The sequence below is a fragment of the Peromyscus maniculatus genome, chromosome 3 (assembly GCF_049852395.1).
Source record: "Peromyscus maniculatus bairdii isolate BWxNUB_F1_BW_parent chromosome 3, HU_Pman_BW_mat_3.1, whole genome shotgun sequence".
Taxonomy (NCBI): domain Eukaryota; kingdom Metazoa; phylum Chordata; class Mammalia; order Rodentia; family Cricetidae; genus Peromyscus; species Peromyscus maniculatus.
This window is the reverse complement of record NC_134854.1, coordinates 34,212,881-34,236,050: the sequence shown is the minus strand read 5'-3', so window position 1 is coordinate 34,236,050 and position 23,170 is coordinate 34,212,881. Positions and strand designations below refer to the sequence as shown.

The 23,170-nt window shown below is 37.4% G+C and overlaps 1 protein-coding gene across 3 annotated transcripts in view; it reads right to left on the bottom strand.

The window, feature by feature from the left end:
• Window positions 1-5,472: 5,472 nt before the first annotated feature.
• Window positions 5,473-23,170, bottom strand: part of LOC121828194 (cadherin-related family member 4-like) — a 99,070-nt gene continuing 81,372 nt past the window's right edge. For all 3 annotated transcript variants that reach the window (XM_076566039.1, XM_076566038.1, XM_076566037.1), the window contains 4 exons: window positions 12,238-12,368; window positions 10,870-10,956; window positions 10,159-10,228; window positions 5,473-5,692 (listed from right to left, as the gene is read on the bottom strand). In XM_076566039.1, coding sequence (XP_076422154.1) covers window positions 5,678-5,692; window positions 10,159-10,228; window positions 10,870-10,956; window positions 12,238-12,368 — 303 coding nt within the window. In that variant the 3' untranslated portion in view covers window positions 5,473-5,677. The remainder of the gene's footprint in view (window positions 5,693-10,158; window positions 10,229-10,869; window positions 10,957-12,237; window positions 12,369-23,170) is intronic.

The window sequence follows — 23,170 nt, the reverse complement described above, 5'->3', positions numbered from 1 at the left end:
AATAAAAAATTTCTTAATAAAGAAAAAGAGGAAATTAACTTAAAAATTACTCTATTTCAGATAAGAAGCATATCAAATCATTCCTTAAATATAAAAACAAATAAAAAGCACAAAACAAATAATTTGATGTTGATAATAGCCATGTGCTGTGAGATATCTTTCTGTATGCTGTGAATATATGTTGCTCTGATTGGTTGATTAAATAAAACCATTTGGCCTATGGTGGGGCAGCTTAGAGACAGGCATGAAATCCAAACAGAGAAACAGGAAGAAGGCAGAGAGAGACACCAGCCTGCTGCCCAATGAACAGCATGCCAGCAGACCAGTAAGCTGTAGTGGTAACACCACAGAACATGTGGCAAAACATAGGTTAATAGAAATGGGTTAATTTAAGTTATAAGAGCTAGTTAGCAAGAAGCTTGCCCTACACCATGTAGTTTGAAATAATATAAGCCTCTGTGTGTTTATTTGGGACCAAGCGGTTGTGGGACACAGGTGGGAGAGATTCTCCAACAGGACCCAGGAAAACTTTGACTACATTTGGTGCTCACCATTTGGCATTAATCCATATAGACCTAAAAAAAAGCATGAAGATTCTGAACTCACAGAAACAGAGCCACACTAGGCTTCCTAGTCTCACAGTCTCATGCCAGTAGCAGCGGAGAGACTCATCTTCCAGCAGTTGCCTGTAACATGGAACTGGCTGCCAGTCACCATAAGCTAAGCAGCGTGGCAGATTCCTGCCACAGTACACAGTGGCATCTCTAAGCCACACATTGTACTGTGTGCTAGATTTAGCTTTTGCTAGTACATGGGGGAAAAAAAGCGGTTTATGGGATATGCACTGCTACATGGAAGCATGGACCCACTGGCTCTCAGAGAGAGCAGAGAGCATGGCTCCCAGAGCTGGTGAATTACCTCTGCCATGTTGAAAAGCTGAGGTGGGCAGAGTCAGCAGCCAAGGCAGCTGGTCCTAGCCATGCAGTTTAGCAGTTTAAAATCCTTTCTGGTCAGAGAAGGATTATAGATTCACAATAAGTCAGATTCAGATTGAATAAGCCTCTAAATGGTTTACAGTGTGTGTAAAAATGTACGTAATCTTGGAAGAGAGAGGAAAAGGAGGGTAGACATTTATATAGAGAAATAGTTTTAAAAAATAAAGTATTCTAAAGAGACAGTAAAAGTAATATAAAAAAGCCATGTAAAAATGGAAATCACACACAAAGTCTGGATTATATTGTCTTTGGAATTTTTAGCTGCAGAAATACATTTGATTACAAAGACTGTTGAGTTAAGCCAATATACATATTTTAAAGGTATCTTGACTTCAAAATTTGTGACTAAGGATTCATTGCTTTGGAAAAGAGGTTCTGCTTTTGTTTTCACATAAGGTGAGAACCTGTGGATTGCTTCTAGGCTCCTATGGTTTGATCAGCCAAGACTCCCTGAAAGGTCTCTGATAACACTATGGCCCAGATGATCCAATATCCAAAATCAGCTTCAAGGCGACTGGCTCAGACAATGCAGCCTCACAGACTATTACAGTCAGGACTTGACCATAATACTTAATTTTCTCAGGATCCCCATAAGATTGCCAGCACCACCATCCAGCAGAAAGTAGTATGAGAAGCTATACCCAAATTCCCAAAATATTGTTTATAAATGTTTATTTTTATTTAAAAGGGTTTGATTATAAATGCAATCTCTTTCTAAAAAAGAAAAGGGAATATTATAGACATGATAGGATAAAAGGGTAGATTTATAACTTTATTTGAAATGTTTTACATTGCTATGGATTTTAGTTTAGTGATACAAATGTAAAGTTAATTTTGTTATACTCTGTATATTTCTACTCTCATTTAAGGTATTATGCTTGTGCAGTTCATTTGAAATTGTAATGTATAATTAAGACATACAGATTAATAATTAACCATCTATGACAATCACACTCCATACTCATGTTAGTTAAGTTTTCTAGGTATACAAAGATATATTTCAATTAGGTAGGTAATCTTAAAACACTTAAAAGACCTACATAATATGGCATTTGAAATGTTTTAAGAATTTAGACTTTTCTGGACAGTGAGACACATCTGCTCCTGGCAGCACCAATTACTTCAAGGAAAATGATGTGCATTGAAGGAACTCATTATGGAATTTGCTTTCCTTATGGCAAAAGTTAGCCATTTGGGCAAGAAACTGTTCTTGCCTGGACTGCTTAACAAAATGTTGTATCAACTGTACATATAGGACCTATAGGAAGGTGACCACTGAACTTTGCAAGATGAGATAGTTCTTCGGGTTCCTGCTTTGCAGAGGAGACTGTCAGACATTCTACAGGACACAGAGAAGCAACCGAGAGACTATAGTACACATTTGAGTCATTTGAGGTGTAAACTATTTGCTGAAGATGGATGCCTCAACATTGCAGAGGAACTTTGGTTGGCCGTCCAGGCAGGCAGCTGTCTCTGTCATTTCCAGAATTTTGGAAGTTGCTTAAAATGCATTTCCTGTTTAATTAGGTAATGTTATATCCTTCTGAGGTCTTTGATGTAGTTGAAGACTAAATAGTTATAATTATGGTTTTCCTTGGTTATTATAAAAGATAAATTAGATATGAAACTTTAAACTCACAAATACAAGATAGATGATAGAATATTTTCTTTAATTTTGCAAAATACAAATAGACTAGATATTGTAACTGTAATTCTTGCTTGATAACTATTCTATTATATGTAATTCTACTATGTTAAAGTTAAAATCTTCCATTTTGATTAGACAGAAAAGGGGAAGTGCTGTGGGATGTCTTTCTGTATGCTGTGAATATGTGTTGCTGTGTTTGTTTACTAAAGCAAGTCAGGTTACAGCCAGGCAGGAAATCCAGGAGAGAGTCAGAAAGAGGAAGGACAGAGTCAGGAGTCACCAGCCAGACACAGAGGAAACAAGACAGAACTGAGAAAAGGTACCATGCCATGTGGCTAAACATAGGTAAGAATTATGGGTTAATTTAAGTGTAAGAGCTAGTCAGTAATAAGCCTGAGCTAATGGCCAAGCAGTTATAACTAATATAAGCTTGAGTGATTATTTTGTAAGTGGCTGAGTGGCTGTAGGCCTGGGTGGGACACAGGCAAACTTCCAGCTACAACCATGTACTCCTTCCTGGGGTCTCTCACCCTGTATCTGTAGAATAGTGGCTTCCAAAGATGCATGCACTTGATAATTCAATAGTCATAGGAAATTTGTTAGGATTATTTTTAACAATTTTAAAGTTTATATCTCATCTTATACTTTGATGTATAAGTTAAAATGGCATAGTAGTTCACACATAAAGACTCATGTACTGCAAACAGACATCAAATTTCTTCCTGTATATATTTCATAACAAAATGGGAAATGTGTGGAACATAACAAGAAAACAAATAAAATGCCGTGCTTGGATATCATTTATCCCTTTAGCAAAGTGTATTCATATGATATGCTTCATATCTTAGTTCTGGAAGTCTGACTGAGGTGATGTGGGAGTAAAGAAATGCCAGACCCACAGGCACACATACAGAAAAGCTGGGACCAGGTAGGCTGTGTGAGCTCTGTTGGAGTGACACCAACTATACATCAACCTGATACTCCAGCACATTTATTATGTACAGCACAGAGGAAAGGAGTTAGCTAGTCTCCATAGGGGCACAGTCTCAGGTTTCAGTCAACCGGCAGAAGGAAGCTGTGTGCTAGGTTTGGTACACACTGGCCATTGGCAAACCCTTGTATTTTGACCAAGGAAAGGCTTTGGAAGTCCTCAAACTTGACCCTATAAAGGCTTCGCAAATTCCCTTTGGTGTATAACACTGAGGTCCTTGTCAATAATATGCATTCACTTAAGACTTCATCTGTCCTTACATATTTATTCAGGGCTTCTTTCACTCATCACATATTTATCTAACCATAACAATGTATTATGATGGTAATTTATTAACTTGCAGGATAAAATCATGGTTGCTTCTGGAGACAGAGAGTAAAGATTATAATACACATTTGAGTCCTTTGAGGTGTAAACTGGTTGTTCCTGTATCATCCTTGTCAACCCAAACTTTTGTTTTGGGCACAAGTGTCAGTAACTCTTGACAATAATGACAGTTACAGAGTATGGATGAAGGAACAGACCAGGAATATGGAAATTATATATGGAATTTATGGAAATTAGGCAATGAAATTATGATTCCAAAATATTCCCTAACTCCAGTCTCTCTATACCTTCCACATCAAAATCAAACAATATGTATTGTTTACCTCACTATTTTACTATTTCAGTAAAATATCTCCATAGCTTATCACAGCACATATGAGACAGAGATACAAAGACACACAGAGATAGAGTCCAGATGCAAAGCCTTATACTATCTTAGACGAAGATAAGTTATCATGTGAAGTCCTCTCTGTTGTGTGACTGTCCTCTCTCCTCAATTCTGCTATTTAAAAAAAAGATGGAAAAATAGGTTATACCTGATTGCACATATTACTGTGATTAATCCCTTGAACTGTGATATTTACCTTCTTAAAGGTTCCGAATAATACCTTAAATAGAAAACTCCCTTTAATCAAACACAGTTTGAATGTCTAGTATTTATTTAGCATGAGGGATAATAGTTTAACTAGAATCCCATACTGTCTTCAAAGACATTTATAATAAGGTTAGGAGAGATCAGTGTTATTATATATGCTGGTAATTATTTTCTAAGCACAATAGAGATATGTACCCTCAGCAGAGTTTATCCAGAGGATGTGAATTCTACCCTCCTTGCAAATAGGGATGAGCAAGTTGAGAAAGAGTTAAATGGGTCAGAAGTGACCTACATATTGAAAACTACATAACCAGCATATATTTAAAAATGTCCTTTACCAAAGAACAAAGACCTGACACTTTGTGACAGAATTACGAACTGCAAAGGGCACTACAGTATCAGGAGGAATGGAATGTATCTTGGGCTCTCCATGTTTAAGTGAATATATTCTTATCTTTGTCATCTAGTGATTGGAAGTTTTGACAATATGATCTTTGCCTCAAAGCTTTATGTCCTGTAGGAAAAAACTGGAATACAATTATTTCTATCCTTATAAACTGACGGGGAATGAACATTAGAATGTTTTTTGCTCATGTAGGCTTGGACTTGGAACAGGTTCCTCCAGTGTTATTCAGAAGTGGCTGGGGTCATTATTCAATAGCAATGGATACAGTATTCGAACTGTTAAAAAATACAGAAAAGAAAAAGTAAGGCAAATTAGGGGTTAATTTCCTGGCCTGAAAAAATAATTAAGACTGTCAGGTAAAAATGGAGATTAAGGGGAGATAATAGAACAACTTGAAACTACTTAAATCAAGAATGAGGTCTGTGAATTTTTGGGATATGCATTTCAAGAAAGAATACCCCCAAAGTGTATGAATCATTGTGATCACAAAAAGGAAACAATGGCTATTTTAAGGGTATAATAACTTTTAATGTACATAGATATTTCAGCATAAATGAGCATCACAATTCCATTAGTCAGTATCTTTAACATAAGGAAAACTTAACAGTGTAGTATTAGTCACCCATAATGCTTCTCTTCAGTGTTATGTAGCTTTCCACGTTATAAAATCGGGAGCATTGATATGCTTCTTACCAGGATCCATTGTGTGTCCATCTTAAACTACTGATGGCTGGAAAAAATAAATTTACAATTATTTTATTCCAAATTTTTATCACTATATGCAGTTGTTGACATTATTAATTGCCTTATTAATATTAGTAAGAAAAATACTTTATAAATATGTTCTATTGTCCCAGAGTCCTTTATACTGGCAAGAGTACTTATCTTGTTTAATATTAGTAACCATTATAGAGTATTTATTATTACATTGATAAGGCTTCCTTACAGTTTCAAAGCAATTTACTGGTGATATTAAAACATCACTTAAGCCACCACTCACTATTACACAGTATCTTCAGGATTCCTAGAAGGAGCTTGTAGTGTTGCCTTCCTGTTGGATTTATAACAATAGGTTTAGGGAAATCAAAATTAGGCCAATTCTCTGCTAATTTGTGTGTCATAAGAACCTGGGTAAGGGGACTATAAATAGAATAGTAATTATATGAAGACCCCTTTTTGAGTTGAATAGATATTTAGAGGTTAGCTGTTGTATACAGCCAGTCAATCTCCTTACTAAAAGCTGGATGGTTTTTAAAAGGGTGAATGGAGTTGGGAGAAGTATCTTGAAAGAATAATAGTGAGAATTTGAGAAAAGCAAAGTAATAGTAACTTACAACCTCAGGCAATGCAATTTTAGTCAATAGAAACAGAGCAAAGAAATGTTTTCGATGAAAAGATCAGAGAGGGGCGTACTTAGCATAACAGGAACTGATGAACAGAGATATAGGATCAGGGACATGTCAGCACCTAGCAGATAGAATTGAAAGTTTCTGTGGTGGCTTTTTAAGAGCCCAGGAGAGCTTTTAAAAGATCCATTTGTTTATATTGCATGTGTGTGAATGCATGCATGCAAGTGTGTGCATGTGTATGCAGGTGTCCATAAAGACCAAGGCATCTGATTCTCTAGAGCCAGAGTTACAGGCAATTGTAAGCCAATAGTTGTAGGTATTGGGAACCAAACTTGGATCCTCTTCAAGAGCAGCAAATGCTGTAAACTACTGAGGCATCTCTCTAAGAACATCTGAGAGAGTTTTAAATCTAATCTTGTTTTTTCTTTGTAAAATGTGCAGAGTTATCACAGTTCAAAGTGAGAAGACAGAGATGTGTTAGAAATTAGGGAGAAATGGAAGACCTGTGAAGTATCATTATTCAAAGTGGGAAAGTTAATTTATTATGAATCTATAGTTAGTATGGATATGTTGAGCTGACATTTGAAAGCATTGTCATAATCTGTAGTGAGTCCAGAAGACAGAACTATGTTATTTTCCTAGGAAACACATTACAGCTTAATATTGCCATCCAATAGTTGGTATGCAGGTTGCATCAGGATTGGAGAGTTCCCCAAAATAAGTTTAAACAAGATGGTGAGAGGAAAAAGTGAAATGTTTGTGATGCTGTGATGTTAGACAGTGATTCCAAGAGAGATAGGAGCAGAGTGCAGTGTTAGGTGAGAAAGGAAGAAAGGAAGAAAGGAAGAAAGGAAGAAAGGAAGGAAGGAAGGAAGGAAGGAAGGAAGAAAGGAAGAAAGGAAGAAAGGAAGAAAGGAAGAAAGGAAGAAAGGAAGAAAGAAGGAAGAAAGGAAGAAAGGAAGAAAGGAAGAAAGGAAGAAAGAAAGAAAGAAAGAAAGAAGAAAGAAAGAAAGAAAGAAAGAAAGAAAGAAAGAAAGAAAGAAAGAAAGAAAGAAAGAAAGAAAGAAAGAGGGAGGGAGGGAGGGAGGGAGGGAGGGAGGGAGGGAGGGAGGAAGGAAGGAAGGAAGGAAGGAAGGAAGGAAGGAAGGAAGGAAGGAAGGGAAGGAAGGAAGAAAATGCACGAGGTTCTGGAGATGGCTCCATGGGTAAGGGCCTACTGTACACTTGTGAGGACCCACATTTGCGTCTCTAGTACCCACTAGTACCCAGTAAAATGCTGGTCATGGTCAAGCATGTCTATAATCCTCATCATGGGATTGGGAACATATAGCTCAAAAGAATCCCAGAGTTCATTAGCCAGCCAGTCTAGTCAATGAGTGAGTGCCAGTCTCCAAAAACAAGAAAAACTGTGACTCAGAAGATATCTAATGATGACCTCTGTCTTTCATATGCTTAGATGCACACACACACACACACACACACACACACACAAATACACAGGGGTGGAGTAGGGGAGAGGTAGACAGAGCGGAGGGAAGAGAGAAATGCACTGCATACAACAAAAGAAATTAAAAAGAAGCCTGATAATCAACATGAAGGAGATGGTATAAATTGATAAATAGCTGAATATTTTTAATCAAATTGGAAAATAACCAGGGGGACATATTTTCAATCTATAGTTTTGAAAGTGATAAAATCTTCATGACATCAAGAGGGTAGCCTTGGAAACCGTGTCTAGAATGAGGAGGACTGAAGACGGGGACAGGGGAGTTAAGGGACTGACTGGTCATGATACATGTTGGCCATTTTCAAGAAAGTTTAGTATTGCATGAAAGATGCCAGAAGACACACTGGGAAAGACCCCTTGGGTCAGAGAGCAAAGCGTCCAATTAGTTCAGTGGTAACTTGAACATGGACAGTGTTTGTAAAACATATCGTGGTACCTATGTCAAAATATAATAACTTGAAGGAGGAAAGAATGTGCACAGGAAGAGGAAAAAGGATTAAAAAGTAAGTTACTTATTGCCTCCACAATCTTTAAGATATTAGGAAGTGTGTGCAAATATAACTTCAGTGGTAGTGTTCCTCAAGTGAAAACAAACAACAACAAAAAAAAAAAAAACCTTGCATCAGTGAAGAAGGTAAAAGAAATCATGTTCTGGTAGATGCACATATGCCCATGCACACTACATGACAGAGCAGGGGTGAGGCATCTGTAGACTTCTGTGCATGTGTTTAACTTAGACTAGGAGGGAGAGTGAGAGACAGTGGCACCATAGCACTGTGAATATATCAGCAGAGTCGTAGATGGTGAGAAAGGCAAAAGAGAGGAATGCTGGTCCAAGTGGAAGGAAAGGTTGTGAAACATCTCAGAGTTTGTAAACCATGGTCAGTGCCAAGATAAACATGTATGATGTCTCTCCATTTCCCATCGATAAAACAATACAACTACTTTGTGTGACCATCCATGTTCATTCCTTTGCAGTTTTCCTAAGTATTCTACAGGAGCTTTGTAGATCTCTGAAATCCTCTGGAGCTTACTACATGAACTGCACATTTTGAGAATTTATCAAGTACCAGTACTATTCCTTGTAATATTTTACTTGTATTTCTCCAAGCTGAAATATGGCTTTATGAATAGTGAAATCCATGTTCAATACCTCCTTAAATACTTTCAAATACTACAAAATGGCCTTTATAGTTAGATATTGAATAACTATCAATTGAACTAACATTATTGATTAAACTTATATAAGTTCTAATTGCCTTGGTGTTGACTCAAAAATATTTTACTTGTTAAAGACACTGAGCCATGTGTAGTTTTAGACAAAATCTGTTTCTGTAGCATCATGATTTGAAATTACTGTTTTAATTGCACTCTGTATTGTAACTTCTCTTCCCAAGGAGAAGAGGGGTGGAAAGAGCCAGTGGATGACTACTACTAGACAGCGTTTATAGGACACAGCAGAACAACTTCACATATAAAGTAACAGTAACTGGGAAAGCACACACAAGACCTGCACAAGAGAAAGCCAGACCAAAGCCCAGCATGGACAGCGAAGGTGGTCAGACAGTCCCACCCCGGCTGAGGAACTACTGGCAATCAGGGGTTTCGAGGAGAGGGAAAGTCAGTTTTCTCAATGGACACAGCTCTTGTGGAGGCCACTTATGCTCCAGTAGATGACCCTGTCCCCATACACATCCTGGCAGCACTATGTAGGGTCAGGAAAAATCACCATACGTTGAGAAGAAATATTGATATTCCTGGGGGAAGGACCTAGAGGAAGATTTATATCAGGAGGAATGGGAGGGATGGGATTGATAAAATCACATTGCATGCAAGTATAAAATTCTTACTTACACAATAAAAAAGAACATACATTCAATGAATATCCAATAGAAACCCTCTCATGAGACAGTTTGACATGTGACAAGTATTCACTGAATAATTGAGTTGCATGAAGATGAATAGACATCACAGTTACCCTTAGCAATGACCCCACTAGATTATCTATGTAATTTAATTTCATCTGAAGAATGAACAAAGGAGACTTGAAAGCTATCTCAGCAATACCCACCATCAATTCGACCTCTACAAATATATCAGTACTGTCCGTGCCTCCTCATTGACATTATCAGCATCAAATAATTGAAAAGTGATAGGAACTTTACTTGCTTTAAGTCTTGCTTACACTTGAATTTAATTGAAAAAAATTCTCTATTCCTTTTTATGAGGTCTTATTCACCATCACTTACTTACAAGTACTTTTTTGTTGTCTAAATTCTATGAAATGGAATAAGCATTCTGGACTCTACAGCATGTTTTTTTTTTCTCCTTTGCCCTTACTTTATCATTTCCAGGCAGCAAGTTTGGTCTTGTGTTCAGTTTGGTGCCAGCACTCAGTGAATTTTCATACCTATCATAAAACATATTTGAAACATTTATTTTAATTCTTAGCCAAAATATGTATTTCAGTGTTAATATGAGAAAATAATGAATGATATAACAGTTTATGACTATAAATCAGTAGGTATACCTACCCTATATAGTTAGATAGTACTAAAAAGTAGCCTCTGACATTTTATAATGCATAACTGGTTATATTTCAAAGTTCAGATTGATAGTGTCTATTATTGGTATTTTCTATTATCTTATAGAAATAATGTGTTTTGATGCTATGCTAAGTAAAATTTCTAGAAAGTGATGTATTTCTTCTTATTCTTCTAACCTGTATGCCCCTTGTCATTAAATAAACAAAATGAGTTATAAAGTGTAATAATGTTACCAGTAGCAAAAATACCAGGCTAGATTATAATTCTCATTTCAAATCTGACTTTGCTCTCTGCTGTGATCCCAGACCTAGAAGTGTATTGTGTGGTCAAGAGACATTGATGAATAAGGCTACTTTAAAAATCGATGTAGAATTTAAAGGTAAGGGTTAACATTTCAAAGCACCACCTGCCATTATGTATGTCTAAATTTGAAATACATCCAATCACTTAGGACTCAAATGTACAGCCTCAAACTTCTTTTTCTAAAGTACTGGATTTGCTTTACCTCGGTCCCTGTGCAGCTTCCTTCACAGCGGGACTTGGTTGATTCTGTCGGTGACAGTGAGGAAACAGTCTTGAGCAGGCCAGAACACTGGAAGGAAGGAATCCAATACAGGGTGTGTCTGTGCAAGTGGGACTTAGTACTCACTTCCCTTTACTGCCCCTGCGCTTTCCTTCCCAGCTTTGAGTTCTCTTCTTCTTAGATCCCTTCATTCCACTTAGTCTTACTTGCATGTGTAAGAGTACAGGAAAATCTACTGGAACATGTGTAGCCTTTCAAGAGCTGCATCTGTGAAGAACTCAGCTCCCCCACCCCAGCCTCCAGCAGCAGTCAATTGCCCATAGCTTATCAGCTAGGAAAGGGAAGCCCCCCTCTATCCCTGCAGGGATTCTGGCTGGCTTGATCCTGAGCAGGTCTTGTGCGTGCAGTCTCACATGTGAGCTCATGTGTGCGTGGCCATGGCACGCCCATCAAATGACTCCACGGCCCTTTTAGCTGTCCCCCTTTTTCCTTTCTTTTTTCTATACTTCTTGTTAACCCTTCCTTTACCTTTGGATCATGTCACTTTGTCGCTCAGAGTCTATTCCATCGTCCAGGATAAGAGTCAAGGTTGGAAAGTATAATAGATTCATATGAACCCACTTCTATTGTTATGCTTATGAAAAGGAGAATAAATTGCCTTTGGTGTAAATAAAGTATTTTTAGCATCTTCCCTTTATTTCTGCTTCCATTTACTCTCCAAAGGACCACTGCAGTGGCACTTTCTCAGTTTCTCTGGCCAGACTCTCTGGACAAAACTAGAAGCCATAGAAAGATGCTTGCATTTCAGTCACCTCCTTATCATGATGCCCTGTGATCTAATTCCTTGTCTACTAAAGGATGTGTTCCTGCAGGTCACACACTGTCTGTTACTGTCCCTGTGTTCTGCTCACCTACCAATAGCCCAACTCTGAGAGATCACAAGGTAATTACTAGATTATTTCAGCCCTTCTCTGATTACTCTTCAGGCTCTTTAGTCTCTTACTTTGTGACTTCTGTCTATCCTTTGATAAGCAAAAATAATTAGAGATGCTGATCTTGATTATGCATATGGACACTTAAAATCTCATTTATGAACACTTAAAAAATGAATGGCTTTAAGTTAGAATCATTCAATCAAAACTTTTGCTAAAAGGTATTGGCTTGCAGGCCAGAAGGTTTTCCTTAATATTCAAAGTCCACATGTAAAACAGTCATCATGAAAAACAACGAAGAAATTTCCCCCAAAGTCTTTGTCTCCATTTCTGTCTCCATTTCCATCCTGTTTCTGATGGCACCCTAATAGATTTCATTATGAACAAATTCAAAGGGAAGCAACAACCGAAATCTTACTCTTTGAAGAGGCACCATGCAACTGCATACAGACACATCCCAAGGAGAGCCCCTGTTATAGTGAGGGCTGCAGGAAACCAGCTGTCAGGCCTCCAGTAGTATGAGATCTTCCTTAAGACAGAGGTAGTCATCTGAGAAAGTGCAATAAATACGTACTAAGCATTAGCAGTGCAATTGACAAAAAACATGAAATAAGAATATACTGGGAGGATGTTTTTATATTCATTTTCTTTATGATTATTCCCGCTAGGGAATAAACTCTTATTGAACTAAAATATATCTTATGTATCTTTGTAGATTCTGTGATGATCTTGGCAGGGGCAAATAATGAATGTTGGCTAAATGAAATAAAGAGTGACTCAGCAAGTATTATTTCAAAATGAACTACAGTATTATTTCCTTTTCTGTCTCCTGCCAAAAATCTCAGAACGTTTTCCCCCCAGCATATAAATCCCCATTACTATCTGAACTGTGACCATTAAGAAACTAGTAAGGAATACAAGGTTTTCAGTGGCTTTTGACTGTTGTCCTTACCTAAGGAACAGTGGCATCCAGCAGATGGCAGCATACGATAGGATAAGTCCGTAAGTACATGTTTAGGTGTGACATTTAAGGTAACATAATCTATAAAGCTAGTTTCACAGAGATGACATGGAAATAGGGAACATCGAAAATGGAGGTGAAGAGAGACCTTTGCAAAAAAAGAGCCTGTCAACAGGGGTGGTGGAAGAAATCTCATTGCTTATGCAATCCAGCAAAAGGAATCCCAGCCGGGTTAAGTGCGGGTAGTTGTTAAGATTAAGCATTATATGACTAACCACTCTGCTTTATAATACACAAGTGTGGGCATGTCTGAACAAAGGAAGATGGGGAAATCAGATTAAGCTTAAGAGAGGCCTGTTAAAGTGCTGTGATCTAATTTTCATGAATAAATAATGTTGTGCTGTATTTCTAAATAATAGATCAAAAGGTTAACAATTTGTTTGTCACTTAGACATACAGCTTTATTTTCAGATTAGTAAGAAATAGCTGGATGTGGTGGCACACCATAGGAGTTCCAGCTTCTCTGGACGCTGAGGCTGGAGAATTACTAGAGCCAAGGAGTTTGAGTTTGGAATAATAACACTCTCTCAAGTACATTCGCCACAATCTAAGGAAATGGATTCTAAACTGTGCTTATTTATCTGTCTTCCTCCTACTGCCATCTCTCCCTATCTTTCCTTCTACAAGTATTTATTGAGTGTTTGTTTTGTTCTGGGACTCAACATACATAATCTTGAATCCTAGGCACAGCATTTATTTACCATTCACTGTGGGCCATTATTCATCAAAGCACTTCAGTTAGTTTTTTCTCCTAATTCCCATCTCAAAGGAGAGAGTCACCAATGCCAATCTTTAAGGGAGAATCTGAGATAAATGGTAGAGGGCATCCTGTACAGTGCCAAGTCCAAGATGCCAGAAATGGAGTTCACACATATATCTGTGTGTCACCAAAGACCATGTTCCTTTCAGTGCCCTGTGCTACATACTCTCCAATTTAGAGTATTGTAACAATTTTAAGTTTAAAACATCCGATTTATAGCAAGACACCAAAACACAAAATCTCCAACAGCCATTGTAGCTCCCACAGACACACAACCACCTGCAGGAAGCTGACAGTGCTGGACACTCACCTGGTGTGTGTGCCCTTCACTTATTAGACAAGCAAAGATTTTTTAAGTGTTTTCTCTTTGGTTTTCTCATGTACTCACATAAAATTTACCTAATGCTTTTTGTTTGTAAAAAGTCATACTTAATTGGGAAATATGTCAGTCTTCTAAGTTAAGTCAGGATAATACTGAGATGTGGTATAAAAAGAGCAAAATCTTTCTACAGGTATTAATACAATGTTAATGGATTGCATTTACATAGCATGTTTATTACAAGACCTTTCATGTCCCTTGCTTCATTTGATACGTATAAAGCCTTTTGTACAGCACATAGAATTATTCTAATCCATCTAGTAATCCTTGTACACTGAGTAAATATTTAAATGTGTATTTTGTGTTGGCTGGACTCCCTTGCTACACACTTCCCACTGTGTGATTCAGACCAAACTTGAAAGGACTGAATGTGGGATTTTATATTCTCATTTGTCTCTCACAAGGCACAGTAAGCTATCAGTTTATGTTTAAATGTTTTCAAGTCTGTTGGTGACCCAGGGCACAGAAGTCACAACAGAGACCAGCGCTTGCCTGAACTTCGTGGTAGCACCCGCCTGTCTAACTTTCTTGCCTCTCATCTTTTTCCCCCTCTTTCTTTTTGCATTTTTCATTTTGCAGCTCTCCAAGCTTTGTCAATCTATGTAAAATCTACTTAATTTCTTCTCTCTCCCTGTATCAGGCCAGCCTCACTTTCTGTCTCAGGACACATTTGATCGTTCTCCTTTTATGAATAAACCATGTTCTCTCGCATCTACCTTTCTTCAACTGTGGCTGTTGCTTAATGTCTGCTCTGCACATTCTGTCCATCAAAACCCACCTAAAATTCCTCCAGCTCTTCTGGGACTTTCTCAGCTCCTTCAGGCCAGAATTTGATAGGATGTCTGCCCTACATTTGTTTATAGCACTTGTCAAAATGACTTGTCACTTAATTTACTGGAAATCAACCTCTGTACTCACTGGAACTTCTCAGACATTGTATGCTAAGGCCCCTTTCTTGTATTTTATACCTCAGCTACTATACTAGTCACATGATTCCTTAAACTTCAAGCCTTGCTGTCTCTTCAAGGTTTGCTTCTGATCTCCCTGGCCCTATCATGTAGTAAGTCTGTGACCTTTAGAAAACAATTTGACCTCGAGAAAAAAAATTAGGACTTCCAATATTTCGATTTTTAACTTTGTAAAAAGACAAAACCAAATCTTCGAATTTGATTAAATCATATCATTTATTAAATGTGAAAACTCAAACATGGATGTACATAGAAACATAAATCTCACTACTAGATAAGAAGTTTTGTTCAAATATTAGTTGCACAGTGTTATCTTATGGAAATTATTAAATTATAAAATCCAAAACTTCATAGAATTCATTTTAAATTGTACATTTGTTGTGCAAAGTGCATACTTTTTATATTTGCTTAGAAAGGTCGGGTGAGACATTTCGAATGCTCTCATGCTTGCCTAAGCAGACAACTCAAAGACACCCATGGACTCAGACCCTGGAGTGGCGTCTCCTCCTGGTGAAGAACACAGGAGTGAGGAAAGGAACTGCTCAGCACTGGCCGACTATGTGTCACCAAACATTTATCTCACCGTTGGGGAAATCACTGGTGAGAGCAGAAGAATCCCAGCTGTCACTCGGCCACGCTCTAAGCTTCTCACTGCTGCATGCAGCTGATTCATTTTGATTCATAACCTTAATTACTTAACTGGCTGTACTTTACAGAAAGGACAATAATAATAATCTTCCCTGTCATGGATCTTCTGCCAGTGTTCAGAATCAGAGTCATAGCAGATGTCCAAGGCTGCCTGTTGTACTGCCTTTCATATTATTCCATTTAACTCTCTCTGAATAAGACATTTTAGAAAAGATGTCAATAAGAAATTTGTCATTAAACTTTTATTCTCAAGTATTTTATTAAATACAGTCTAGATGGCTACTGAAAATGTCAAATAACTTTTAAAAGTAAAACTACTGATTTTAGCAGAAACAATGTTTTTTTCCACTTCCTTAGAAATTTACCACAAATAGTAAAAGTTATGAAATTAATATTAGAAAATTTTAGTATTATAAAGAAAACATGGAAACTTCTTTCCCTGAGTGGGAGCTGTAGATGAGAACTAAGTGGTTTGTGACCAATACTTCAAAATAAGAAACAATCTATTTCTATATGTTTTCAGTTAATAAAAAAAAAGTAAAGCACGCCATGTATTAATTACATCTTATGTTCTGGCCAGTGCACTACGAAGGGTTGATGAAATATCTGTTAGTAATCCCTATTGACAGACTGGAAACTGAGGCTCCACATGGTAAATAACTCAGCACAGGTTTACATAGTGACGGAGAGGAAAAGCTAAGACTCAAGCCAGAACCTGCCTCATTACTAAGGCTACCCTCTGCCGCTCCATTTGGACCTAAGATTGTTTACTGGGCAGTGTGAAACTGTTTTAGCAGAATCTACATGACCTGAGATCATTATAAATTCTTTCATTTCAAACTTTATTTTATTTTAGTATGGGGGCCTGGTCATATTATGAATGAATGACTATGCAGAACATTTTTAAGTGTAAAGTTAAAGGTGTTTGCCAGGAATTCTTATAATTAAAAGAGATCTGCCTAATGGATTCTGTGTTTTTAAATAATAATAGTCTTTAAGTTTCTTTTCTGTCCTTATATCTTGGGTCCTAATTTAATTAATGTATTACATTAAACAAAAATAACTTCTGGAAAGGAAGGAAATAAAGTATTTTAAAACAAAGACAGACACTTCTTCCAGATGTGGTGGTGCACACCTCTAATCCTTGCACTTGGAGACTAAAATGGATTCAAGGCAATCCACCTTACATAGAGAGTTTGTAGCCATTTAGAACACTTGTTCTCTTGCAAGACCTGGGTTCATTTCTCAGCATTCACATGATATCTCACAATCACCCTAAATCCAGTTCCAGGAGATCCAATGTCCTTCTCTGACCTCTGTGGGTACCAGGCATATATGTGTTCCATATATATACATGCAGCCAAAACACCCTGTCACACACAAGAACTAAATCTTAAAAAAAGGAATTTGAAGCAAGCCTGGACTACATAGAAAGACTATCTAAAATAAAACACAGAACAAAGGTTTAAAGCAATTCATCACCTGTATTCTTTTTCTACAATGAGGAAAAAAAGACAAGAAGATAATAAGAAGGACAATCAAAATGATGTAAAATGAATTAATTTCTTATATTTCCCTGGTCACTGATTTGTCTTACTTTGGTTGTTGTCTTAGTCTATTGCTGTGAAGAGACATGGCCAAGGCAATGCTTATAAAAGAAAATATTTATTTATTTATTTATTTTGGTTTGGTTTTTCAAGACAGGGTTTCTCTGTGCAGCTTTGTGCCTTTCCTGGCTCTCGCTCTGTAGACCAGGCTGGCCTCGAACTCACAAAGATCTGCCTGTCTCTGCCTCGCGAGTGCTGGGATTAAAGGCGTGCGCAGCTGCCACTGCCGCTGCCGCTGCCGCCACCGCCGCCGCCGCCGCCACCACCACCCAGCTTAATAGTTTCTTTTTATGTAATTCAAGAAATGATGCTTCTCACCTAAAATACTTCAATTTAAGCCGGGCGGTGGTGGCGCATGCCTTTAATCCCAGCACTCGCGAGGCAGAGACAGGCAGATCTTTGTGAGTTCGAGGCCAGCCTGGTCTACAGAGCGAGATCCAGGAAAGGCACAAAGCTGCACAGAGAAATCCTGTCTCGAAAAACAAAAAACAAAAAAAGGAAAGAAAATATTTAATCGGGGCTTGTTTACAGTTTCAGAGATTTAGTGGATTACCATCATGGAGAGGAGCAAGGTGGCAAGCATGGCAGACAGGGTGCTGGAGAAGTAGTTAGGAGCTGTATCCTGATCCAGAGGCAGCAGGAGAAAGAAAGAGGGATAAACACTGAAACAGAGATAAAGACAAAGACATGACAAAGAGAGAGAGGGAGAGAAAGAGGGAGAGAGAGAGGGGAAGAGAGGAAGGTAGGGAGAGAGAGAGGGGGGAAGGGAGGGAGGGAGGGAGGGAGAGAGAGAGAGAGACAGACAGACAGACAGACAGACAGACAGACAGACACTGGGCCTGTCATGGGCTTTTGAAACCTCAAAACCCATCTCCAGAGACACTTCAAAAGGCTACACCTACTCCAATGAGGCCACACCACCTAATCCTTCTCAAATACTGCCACTTTTTGATTACTAAGAATTCAAATATATGAGCCTGAGGAGGCCATTCTTATTTAAATCCCCACAGTTACTCACATAATCCTCACTGAAGATCATGTGACTTTTCTGTGTGCACTTTGTACAATATTAAACACTATTGAGTTCAGTAGATGTAACCATACACAATTTTACTAGGTGAGGAGACTATTTTTTAAAATTTTCTTCAATATATTATTTTTTATTATTCTTTTTGTTTTGAGATTATATTATTATTATATCATTTTCTCCTTTACTTTCTCACATACAACTCCTCCTATGTATCCCAACACCAATTTCTTTCAAATTCAAAACTATTCTCTAAAGCATATAAACCAACAAATAAGAGACTAATATAATGAAGTCTCTCTCTCTCTCTCTCTCTCTCTCTCTCTCTCTCTCTCTTTCTCTCTCTCCATTCTTCTTTCTTTCTTTCTTTCTTTTTTTTTTTTTTTTTGGCTAGGGAAGACTCTACTTTCCTTAAAAACCTAGCTGGATTTTTTTTTTTTTAATGAGAAGCCCAGTGAGGTTGAATTTGTACTTTTAGGCAAAGGAGTAATTGAGTACAATTTTTTTATAAGGAAATTATATATCTTGTCTAGATGTAGTCCACTTATCAAAAAATGGGGAGCTATATACCTGGTTGTTTTTCTTCAATGTTGCCATTGCTTTCCAAAGAGAACCTTGCGAACATCTTTTCCATGACTCTGTGTTTACTTCTTAAGAGAGTTGGATGAGCACTGGAAGCAGGAAAGGGCTGACAACGCACCACTTGTGCACACATCTTTTTGTCGTTTGTTTTTGTTTCTCAAGGTAGGGTTTCTCTTTGTAGCCCTCACTATCCTAGAACTCACTCTGTAGCCCAGGCTGGCCTCTTACTTGGAGATCCGCCTGCCTCTGCCTCCCAAATGCTGGGATTAAAGGCGTGCACCACCATTGCCCTTCTAGGCATCTTATTTTTTGAGGAATGCTTATTGTGGCATTACACACATAGAATTCAATGCTCAGACACTGGTCTAGCATCTAACTTCCCAACACACCAGAAAATGAAATGTTTTTAGGGTCACTAAGAGCCTTAATCACCAGGCACACCTGAGAAAAAAATGATGGCTTTCTCACAGTCCTCATGTCTGAAAGTTAAGAACAATACATGGACCCACACTGGAAGGTTCAAGCTATGTAGTAAACAGTTTCATCCCCTATATGTTCAAGGGACCTGTTATTATTAGTTTATGCAGAGAGGACACTACCATCATGTCCATTACACATGTGTCCTGCATCCTGAGTCAGTAAAAAGACACTATTCTCTTCAAAGTGCTTCTTCACAGGCTCTTGGATTTCTACCCAACATTGGAAGTTCTATAGTCATTGTTATCAGTTCACCGTTTCAACATTTAATTTCATAAGGAAGGGACATGTTTACAATTCTGCCTCTTTACTAAGAAATTAAAATTTTCCAAGCCTCTTGGTTTAGGCTTGTAGTCCCAGCTACTCAAAAATCTAGGCTGGAAGACCACAGGTTCATACCAGCCTTAGAAAGTTAGTGAGACCATGATACAAAATACATTGGAAAGGAAATCTAAGGGTGTTGCTTATTGGCAGAGCAATTGCCTGGCAGTTGTGATGCCAAAGGATCAATTTTCCATGCCACAAAAATACATTGTAATCCCATATATTTATTTTCATAAATATATTTTCATTTATCAATGCTTGGTGTTTAGAAGATGGTTCTTAAGTGTGCATGAACTAATGAAGTGTAAGAAAGGCAAAATTAGAAAAAAAAATCAAACAGACAAGGTCTCTGGAACAAGATATGAACTGGAGTTATGCCTGTCTTGGGTAAACCAGTCTCAGTTTAGGAAATGATACATATTAGTAAGGATGAAATAAAGAATATAAGTACTTTACATGAGTTTGTCACATTTCCTGAGCAATCAGTTTATGACCATTTATTACTATATTTCTTATGTTTATAGTTCAGCCTTCAAATTAGGAAAATAGAAAGAACAGGGAAAATTTAGTTCAAGAGGTAGAAATAGCCAGTGATCAAACACCTCAGAAAATACCACTTCCTAAGCTAAGGCAGGGTTAGGGTTAAGACACAGTTCACAGCGAGTCCTGCATTTCTCTTACCGCTGCTTTTGCTTTATAAAAGTAAAGATGAGATTTATCCTTGAGCACACATTTGTAACCCCAGTACTCCACCCTTGGAGGCAGGGACGAGTGTGCCAGCACCATTTAGTAAGACCCTGTTTAAAATAAAAACAAAAAGGCAGGATACAGTGGCACATGCCTGGTCTGTAATTCCAGCATTTATGAAGTAGAAACAGAAAGATGACAAGTGGAAGGCAAGATTCAGCTACATACAGAGGTCAAGGTCAGGAGAGTTACATGAGACTCTGTGTGAAAAATCAAACTAAACAAACCAAAAACCATAAAAGGAAAATGATTAGTTAGGTTACCAGTGGCTTCTATGCATATACTGTCCTTTCAAAATTGTCATTAGTGATGCATTATTATTTAAAAGAAGGACTAAGAGTGTAAAAAGTACAAGCTCTCATCTATTTTGGTGGCTTAATGGTACTTTACTTATGGAAGCACAAATCCCACTTGCTTTGAAATGTTTTCTATATTTTAATTCCCCAAAGAATAAGCCAGGCAGTGGTGGCTCACACTTTTAATCCCAGCACTTGGGAGGCAGAGGCAGGCAAAACTCTGTGAGTTCCAGGCTAGCCTTGTCTACAGAGCAAGTTCCCGGACAGCTAGGGCTACATGGAGAAACCCTATCTTGGAAACCAAACAAACAAACAAGAATACGATGGATGGGTCTGAGAGGATGCTGTTAGAACAACTTAAAAATGACAAAAGGAAGCAAAATCCTGGGGTGTGGCATCTGTCTGCTGCTGCTGCAGTATAAGCATCTGTGCTGTGATTAGTTTACTAACTTCAATATGTCAGAAACTTATCAGGAAAAGGACATTAATTAATTTATGAGGTCCATATTAATAAGAATTGCTTTTCAATTTCAAGAATTTAATTCAGTTCTTGGAAAAGTAGTATGTCAGTGAGCACAGTAGAGAAGCAAGAACAGAGCTGGATGTCAACAGTCACAGTATTCATTTTTAAAGTTCAGATTCAGGAAAGGCAAGAAAGAATTACAGTTTTTGTGACTTCGTACACTAATGTCTTTTCTCAGTTCTCTACTGATAGGATAAATGCCTTTTCATTATATTGATATGCACCAGGAAATATGGATGTGCTACCCAGAAGAACTGATGAAAGGCTGGACAGAGTTATTTACAGACATTCTCCTTCCCATGCTCTATGTTGAAATAAGAATAAAAACTATAGTTACAAATAAAGATGATTTAAAGTTTCTTCCATCATTTCTACTGTCAAAATAGACATTAGTCCTGGAATTTTTATTATGGTCTCAATTTGCTGCACACAGTCTCTGGAATTTTGATTCATGATTCCTCTGGGGAATTGTATTTGCAGGAAACAGTGTCTAGCCAGTTACCTCATTGTCTCTTTAGACAACATACATTTAAGTTGAAATATTTAATTCATTTCTTGAAAGATGACTTAGTGTCTCTCTTCTTCTCTACCTGCTCTGAGAAGGCTCTGATTGAGGAGGTACGGGGTGATCACCAGAGTCTTTACAACAGTTCTGTTTATTTTCATCAGTCCGTGGTTGGGCTGCTTTGTTACTAGCCTTTTAACTAAGCTGTTCTGTAGTTAAAGCAATCCCATCTTACTTCATTTCTTTCAGGAATTGTCTTCTTATTTTGATGTCTATCTTGCCAAGTGTCACCACATTTCAGGTGTATTTATAGTGTTCTCAGTGGCTTCTTTGTTCACTTTGTACAAGGGGCATAGATTTGTGTATGAAAACATTTTTTTCTTTTTACAAATTCAGAGGCAGGGATCTACTCCTGCTTTTAGTCATGGGTTTTTATTCTGGATTCCATGGGTGTTTTTTTTACAAGTCTCTGAAATGAAATATAAAATTGTGCACATGCATGCATTGTTCTGCATTAGAGGGAAGAGAGATTGCATCAGATCCTGAAACAGTTAACAAACCCCCACCTTTCTCAGCTAAAAAGTGTCACATACTTTCCCTATAACATATGGCAGTGGTCCTTTGACCATACTTGTACCATACTTGGCACTGTAAAATATGCAAAAGTCTGTGGAATGTCTTCAGGAGATTGTGATTTCTGAGATACCCTATATATTTTTACAAAAATTACAAGGAACTTTTGCTTCTCTCTCTCTCTCTCTCTCTCTCTCTCTCTCTCTCTCTCTCTCTCTCTCTGCATTTACAATGTTTCAGGCTAAATATGTACCCTATAGTATTTATAATATAATTGAATAAAATTTAATTGTTTTAAGCTTTTTATCATTAACTTCATTTCTCTAAAACTCCCAGGCAGACATTGTTAACAATTTGGTTTTAAGAATGTTCTATTTTTATAATGGGTTTTTGTAGTTGTGTTTTAGAAGCAGATAAAATTCTGGCAGTATACTTTGACCACTTAGAAATGTTTTTAAGTTTTCATATCTAATAACAAGTCCCTAAGTAGAAAGATCTGCTTCATAATAATAATAAGATATAGCTTATAACAATAAATGCTAAGTCCTAAAAGAAATTGTTTTCCCAATGATATATTATATTCATATTCTTTGACCTGTTTCTAGTAAATGCATGAAAAAATTATTTCATAAATATATTTCAGATATGGCAAAGCATTTCTACACAAAGGTCTTATCTTCCAGTCTCCTTTATCTAGATTTTTACTATAAGTGACTAATTGTAATTGTGGGCATTTCTTCCATAATCTGCCAATATTTATATAATATTGTGTGTGCCTTTATTAAAACTACCAAACATAGAAACATTGTATATAATATAAGTATCTTATCACTCCTCTGTAGACTATCCATAAAGGAAAAAAATGCCAATATTCCTTAGGTTGGCACATGTTTCAAAATGTTTCCTTAAGAGCC